Genomic DNA, 7,761 nt, shown 5'->3' on the forward strand with positions numbered 1-7,761 from the left:
CTGGGCCCTGCCCTGCCACAACCCCTTTTTCAGCCAGGACGAACGCGCCTTCACCGTCTTCTGGATCGGCCTGTGGTCTGTGCTGTGCTTCGTGTCCACCTTCGCCACCGTCTCCACCTTCCTCATCGACATGGAGCGCTTCAAGTATCCCGAGCGGCCCATTATCTTCCTCTCGGCCTGCTACCTCTTCGTGTCAGTCGGCTACCTGGTACGCCTGGTGGCGGGCCNCTACGAGACCACGGGCCCGGCGCTGTGCACCGTGGTCTTCCTGCTCGTCTATTTCTTCGGCATGGCCAGCTCCATCTGGTGGGTGATCCTGTCGCTCACGTGGTTCCTGGCGGCGGGCATGAAGTGGGGCAACGAGGCCATCGCCGGCTACTCGCAGTACTTCCACCTGGCCGCATGGCTCGTGCCCAGCGTCAAGTCGATCGCCGTGCTGGCGCTCAGCTCCGTGGACGGCGACCCGGTGGCCGGCATCTGCTACGTGGGCAACCAGAGCCTGGACAACCTGCGCGGCTTCGTGCTGGCGCCGCTCGTCATCTACCTCTTCATCGGCACCATGTTCCTGTTGGCCGGCTTCGTGTCGCTCTTCCGCATCCGCTCGGTCATCAAGCAGCAGGGCGGCCCCACCAAGACGCACAAACTGGAGAAGCTCATGATCCNCCGTGTCTGCGGGACCTGCAGCCAGACCAGGCGCGCCGGCCGGACTATGCCGTCTTCATGCTCAAGTACTTCATGTGCCTCGTGGTGGGCATCACCTCGGGCGTGTGGGTCTGGTCCGGCAAGACTCTGGAGTCGTGGCGCGCCCTGTGCACCCGCTGCTGCTGGGCCAGCANTGCTATTAGCATGATAATGAACTCTTAATGGTATCCATTAGCTGGGACTTAAATGACTCGCTTAGAACAAAGTACCTGGCATTGAAGGCTCCCAGACCCAGCCCCCTTTCCTCCATTGATATGCGAGGAGCTCCTCCCGCCAGGCGTTAATCTCCGTTGGCAGAGGAGGGTGGACTCCGCTGCTGCGTTTCAGAACGCAAGGTTTGTAGCCCTCGCTGGTTGCCATTTGCTGAGCTTGAAGCCAGATCTACAGATTTCAACTGAGGGACCTATTTTTCTCCCTCGACTCTCCTACGTAAATTCTTACTCCTGACATATCCTAGAGGAGGGATGACCGCGACCTAATGGAATTGCACGGTTTGGGTATTCTTAATGACCAGGCAAATGCCTTAAATAAACAAACAAGAAATGTCTTAATTATACACCCCAAGTCAATACGGGTTTCTTACATTAGAGGATGTATTTATATAATTATTTGTTAAATTGTAAAAATGTGTAAAATATGTACATATCCAAAGATATACAGTCTGTACATTTTTTGTAAAAAGTTTAGAGGCCACCCCTGTAAGAACAAATATAAGTATTCTATTTTGTCAATAAAATGACTTTTGATAAATGATTTAAACATCACCCTCTCCCCCTGCCTCTTCTAAGCTGTTACCTTTAAAGTGCTTGCTAAGGACACGCCGGAAAAAAAAAAATGGACATTTTCTGGTTTCTCATTCTGTACTCTGACCTTAGGCATGAAGAAAATGACCTGTTAAACTCTAGTTCTTAAGTTGTTAGCAAAGTAAATATCACTGTTGAACTGAAATCAAAATTGAGTTTTTGCACCTTCCCCAAGGATGGTGTTTTTCATGGTAGCTCTTTTCTGATCCACGGGTAAGAACACTCACCTTAGTGTATGTAAGTGGAACTTTTGCAAGGCAATAATTGCACTCAGGCCTTGTTATTTATCTTGTATAATATGACTAAAGCCTTCAAAACCCCACACTTATTTCTTGGCGTACCTGATTTTGAAAGCACCTGGGTCTTCAGGGACTGAACACCCTGCTGAAGTGCAGATGTTAATGTTTTAAACCATCAACCGCACTTTACAGTATAAGTCACTTGACTATCTGGTAGTGGAGCAGGCGTTCTTTAATGGATTAAACTAACGGGTTAACATCTTAATAACCTTCCAGGCTTGTGTATATCAAATGTGCTTCTTTTNATTTTAAACCATCAACTGCACTTTACAGTATAAGTCACTTGACTAATCTGGTAGTGGAGCAGGCGTTCTTTAATGGATTAAACTAACGGGTTAACATCTTAATAACCTTCCAGGCTTGTGTATATCAAATGTGCTTCTTTTCCTAGAGAAAAAGCTATTGTTCCTCTGTCAAGACTAAGCTAATTTATTTGAGCAGAAGGCTGTTGAATTAGCAGAAGAATGCTTTGGCAATTGTTGAACTTTTTACCTGTCTGCCCAGTGGCCCAGCACATCATTCCTTTAAGAGGAGCTAAATGAATAGGGTTAATCTGTAGGGAACTTGGTCTTTTGAGTTTGAAAAACTTTGATCTTTTCTCCTCTCCAAATGTGCTGTATAGTCTGAAGTTTCTTTCCCTGCTGCCGGGCTCCTCTTGGTGCAGACCAATTGGCCACCGCGGAGCCTTAAAGTTCTTCCATTAAAGGGATGTGGGACTTTTACTTTAAAAAGGAGAGAGAGCGAGGGAGAGGAAGACTTGTAACAGTTAGTGAAGACCAGAGGCACAAGTGCGCTCAGCCTTTTAAACAGCTTTTCCCGGCATTGTTAGCCAGCCTGCAGGCAGCTAGGCATGGGTTGAAGCATTATAGAAAAGGGCTCTGAATGCCCTACAGGTGGTCTGTGCACATAATCCCCCAATTTAAAGCGTTTTCCTTTGCTGGACAATTGCATTACAAAACTCCCTTCTTTTTCGCCCCTAATTGAACCAATGAACTATTATAAACTACAAGTTTTTCTTAAAAAAAAAAAAGGAAAAAAAACCAGTCAGTGCCTAAATTCTGGCAAGTTTTCTGAACTGAACCTTTTAAAGCACCGGAAGTAAATGCTTCTTGAGACATTTCACTTTTTCAGATATTTTTATTCTTCGTGCTTGTTATTTTCTGACAGATTAGCAATAATTTAAAAGTAATTGGTAAGGTTGTGTGTTCAAACTGAAAAGATAGCCCCAGGTCCCTTATTAACCTGTCAATCAAGATAAGAAATGGGCAGCTACCCCTGCTAATGATGGGGGGCATCAAACATTGCGGGGCGGGAGGGGACATGTTTTCTGCATCCTGCTAAAATGTTTGTTCTCTTTACTTTTCCTAATAGGAATATTTCCTGGTTAAAAAAAAAATTTTTTTTTTCCAATTAATAGGATGGAAATTACTTCCTTGCCTGTTCTTTCTCGTGTGAGAGGCTTTTAAGAAGAGTTTCTTAGGAGAAACATTTTGCAAATCCTTTGCAGAGTCATTCTTGGTGATAATTGGATTTTTTAAATTAGATAAGCCATAAGAACACCTTCTTTAGCTAACATGCTGATTATATTTCTTAAAGTCAGAGGCACTGTAAAATCTTCACCTCCCAGCAATTTTATTTATTAAAGAATTATTGTTTTGTAACGTAGGTACCAATAAGTGGCCTGCATCTAACCCATGTGGTGATGCTTATGTGGAGTACAGAAACCAGCCATAAACTTTACACTTTCAGTAATAAAGTGTGATTTTGAGGGCACTTCCCATAGGTGAGGAGAGAGCTAAAAGTCACTACTTAGCACATTGGTGTTCTAATGTAGCAGCATTCTCATTATTGACACATTTCCAACTATGTGACAGTGGGAAATGTCCAACTTGGGAAGCTTTTTTCCTTTATCAGTTTTTCAGCATATCTTTGTAAAACCCCATACTTGGTAGCTTTTGCAAGATGGCTATAAGTGTGCACAGTATAAACAAGCTTATTAAACAAGCAAAAAACCCTACTGACATTCTGAAGACAAGTCTTAGTAAGAAGGTTTTAGTAAGAAGACCTGCACCTATAATCACTTAAGACTGATTTTAGAGACTGACACAAAACCCAAGTGCTGATTCTTTGCCTTTAAAACTAAAACTTGAGTTGCAAAGTTGCCAATATCCAAATGGTATCTATTAATAGAATAAAAGGCTCAAAATTGATTTTGGGGGTGGGAAAATGGAAGAAGAGTCTCATTTTGGCCATTTGCCTTAGACAAATGAATAGGTCTCTTCCTAGAACACCCTCTTGTGCTACATTAACTATATGGAATAAGTGTTAGTTTTCTTAAAAATTTTGTCAAACATGGGAAGTGGGGGAGCAGGGAGGGATTGTGGTTACTGTGTGGCTAGAAGATCAATGTAAATAAAGTCTAATGTGGTTAAATCCATTAGTAAAGCCAAAGCTCATTATAATTACTTGTGGGGAAGGCTATGTGAACACTTTCTTTTTGCTTTTTAATAAATGCAATTTGAAAGTACCATAAAAGGGGCAGAGTGGGGAGAGTGTATAAGAACGTTTAAGGTGCAAACTCTATTACAGCTTCCTAACTTGCACTGATGGCATTGCAGGTTCCTGTAATCCTTGAAAATTTCGGGGAAGGAAATCAGAATGTCTTGCCAAAAGAAAAATTACACAGAGACTCAAGCAGTTGCAGAGTACAGGATGCAGTTGAAAGTATAGGTGCAAACATTCTGTGAAGTCTCTCCAAAACAAGTCACGTGTAGCCATCTGCTCTCCACGTGTGATACCATACCGCCACCTTGTGGTACCCAAAGTCCCAGAACTGAGAGGTTCCTTCATTCAAAACTACTGAGCCCCCACATTGCTGGCCCTGTCCCATGCACTGTGCCCACCCAGAGGGCCTGAAAACATTTTGTATTCATAATTTTGAATTCTTCAGTTTAAGGCCCCACAAGATCTTATTGAATTGAATACTCAATATAAACTTTATACTAAAAATGTAATTAAGCTGTATTGAAATCAAAAGCTCTATCTTTCTGAAATTATCTTTTGATTAACTTTTTATTTAAAGAGTGAGCTACTCCCCAAAGATCCACCACCTAATGGAAATAGGTCCAAAACTTAATGGGAGAAAGGATGAGTCATGAAGAATTTTTTGAGGTGACATGTAGTAGGCTTACTTACTTAAATGTACTATTTTCCAATTTCCCACTTAGAGGTCGATCTGCTGAATCCAGTGGGCACTCCTCAGTGCTGTACATGAATGCTATTGGGTTGGGTGGGATCCAGGCTGGTCCCAGTTATCCAGCCAGGTGTTTGTGGGAACACACCAAAGAATAGAAACTGTGCTGGGAAACAAGGTCAGCCAAAGGGAGGAAGGGAGAAGCATCTGCTCCGGAATGTTTGAGCCCTGAGGGAGGAAGATTTCCATACACAATAGTGTGGGAAGCCCAGGCCTTTAAGGAGGGGATGCATGTAGGGAAGAGGCAGCCTTACAAAGCCCACATCTGAATACTTCCAGTTCTGAGAATCAGAATGGCTGGTGGGGACAGGAGGGAAGGAAGAGGCACCCGTCAAGGGGATACAGACTAAAGATGTTAGAGGTCACCTACCAAGATCGTGGAATTTTTAAAGACAGAGATCCCAGGGTCATCGAGAACTTTGCTACTCCACGGACAAGTAGCAGGGGCAAGATCTAGGAGGGTGATGGAAGTGTAGAATCTCAAGTCTTGCTTACTGAATCAGAAGCTGTATCCAGATCCCCAGATCCAGAAGCCCAAAGAAGTCTAGACTTGCCAAAGTTCATACAATCAACAGCAGACCTAGGCCTAGAAGCCCCTGGTCTTACTTGCCATTTCTATTTCTATAGACCTTTCTCAGCTGCTCTGCTGTCTCTGTAAATCCGTGAGACTACCTCTATGTGCATCTGGGCCTGAACATCAACTTACAAGAGCTATGTTTACTAGTTACACAATCAGACCAGAGTACAGGTTTCTCCATGGTGTGGTGCTGACCTACACACAAGAATATACAAACACACACACTGAGAGGTTGCCAGGTAGTGTGCCTCTCAGGTCCTCGGTGACTTGGGCCAGCTCACCTACTCTTTGCTGCCTATGTTCACAGTAATACAAGAATTGGCATAGTGAACATTTTTTAGTTAATAAAAATGTTAATAAATGTTTAGTTAATAAAAATGTGCCCAAGGGCACAGAGGCTGCCTGCTAGCTTAGTGAGGAGTAGCAGTGACCTGGAAAAGGGAGAAGAGTCTGTTGCTGATAGCGCTCATAGTGGGGAGGGAAGCCAGATGTGGGAGATGCCTGCCCTGGTCAGCAGAGGCTTCAGGGGCCTTCAGGAAGAGCCCTTAGGGTCTTTAGGGTCAAGGATGGAAGGTGAACAGCAGAGCCACTGGCCAATAAAGGAAAAGGGAGGGAGTAAGAAAAGAGCTGAGGGCCTATGAACTACAAGGAGATCCTAGAAATCTCTGGAGCGAGAGAACAAATAAAAAAACAAATCAGTTCAGCTGATTTAAGGCAAATCGTGGCCAGAGAAGGATGGAAGTAAAGAAAGACTGGCCAGGGCAAGAGCAAAGTCAGGATAAATTTTAACTAAATGACCAAGGTTTTTGTTATTGTTGTTGTTTTTAAGCTTGTGTATTTATTTGAGAGAGAGAGCATGCACACATGCACACATGCAAGCAGGGGAGGGGCAGAGAGAGAAGAAGGATCTCAATCCCAAGCAGTCTCCATGCCGTCAGCACAGAGCCTGACAGGAGGCTCAATCCCATGAAACGTGAGATCATGACCTAAGCTGAAATCAAGGGTCCCATCCTTAACCAACTGAGCCACCCAGGCACCCCAGGCCCAAGACTTAATGGGTTTTCAAGCCTTGGCAGAGAACCATTATTCACAGAAGACAAAGGTACCTATTTATAGCACTTTTTTTTTAACACTAAGGTGAGCTAAAAATGTAATTAAGCTATATTGAATTCAAAAGCTCTATCTTTCAAAATTATATTTTGATTAACCTTTATTTAAAGAGTGGGCTACTCCCCAAAGATCCACCACCTAATGGAAATAGGTCCAAAACTTAATGGCAGAAAGGATGAGTCATGAAGAATATTTTGAGGTGACATGTAGTTGGCTCGCTTACGTAATGTACTATTTTCCAATTTCCCACTTAGAAGCTGATCTGCTGAATTCTCTAAATTAGAAAAATAATCTCCAGCATCGGTCCCCTAACAAACCTGTTTCTAATGAAGTAACATCCTGCAACAGTTCTCACCCCTGCATACAAATTAGAAGCACTTGGGGTGCACATCAGCTAAAAATACCCATGCTATGGCACCACCCCCAGACCAATGCGATCAGAATTTGGGGGGATGGAATGTGGGAAGTCAAAGTTTCTAAAACTATCCTAAGTGATTCTCATGTGTAGCCAGAGTTGAAAACCAGAGAACGTAAGTGAAGGCGGTGTTATGACCTAAAATGAAACAAAATAGAAATTGATGAAGCAGACTAGCTATTGCCATCCAACTTGACTGATTTAAATAAAAGTCGTTATTTTTTTTTTTCTTTTTGTCACCTTGAGTAAGTAAATATTTGGGAGAGGACAGGAGTGCCCTCACCTGGTCCAAAGGCAGAACTTCATGCTTTGTTGTTTGGAACTGAAGATCTAACCACACAGAGCAGTTTTGGAAAACCCTGTTTTTAATTTCACTTCTAAAGAAGTAACAAAGAGTTGTTTGCAGAGGGATAATTCTATTAAACTATAAATTAAACCCAATCTATGAACCTAAAAGGAACCAACGATGTTGACATATTAGTTAGGAAAGATATTTAAAATGTTTTCTTTTTCTTCAGTAAATGTTTATTCAGTGGAACCAACTCAGCTAGAAATGAAAGCTCATCCTGTAGTGACCTAGCAAGGGCATGACTTTCCAAAAC

The 7,761-nt window shown here is 43.1% G+C and overlaps 1 protein-coding gene across 1 annotated transcript in view; it reads left to right on the forward strand.

Annotated features, from left to right (window-relative positions):
• The window catches only part of FZD8 (frizzled class receptor 8), a 1,614-nt gene extending 750 nt beyond the window's left edge, over window positions 1-864 (forward strand). The window contains 2 exon segments of the mRNA XM_077771779.1: window positions 2-659; window positions 662-864. Of these exon segments, the coding sequence (XP_077627905.1) occupies window positions 2-659; window positions 662-864 (861 nt within the window).
• Window positions 865-7,761: the final 6,897 nt, after the last annotated feature.

Source organism: Crocuta crocuta, unplaced genomic scaffold (assembly GCF_008692635.1).
Source record: "Crocuta crocuta isolate KB4526 unplaced genomic scaffold, BGI_CrCroc_1.0 scaffold457, whole genome shotgun sequence".
NCBI classification, from domain to species: Eukaryota; Metazoa; Chordata; class Mammalia; order Carnivora; family Hyaenidae; genus Crocuta; species Crocuta crocuta.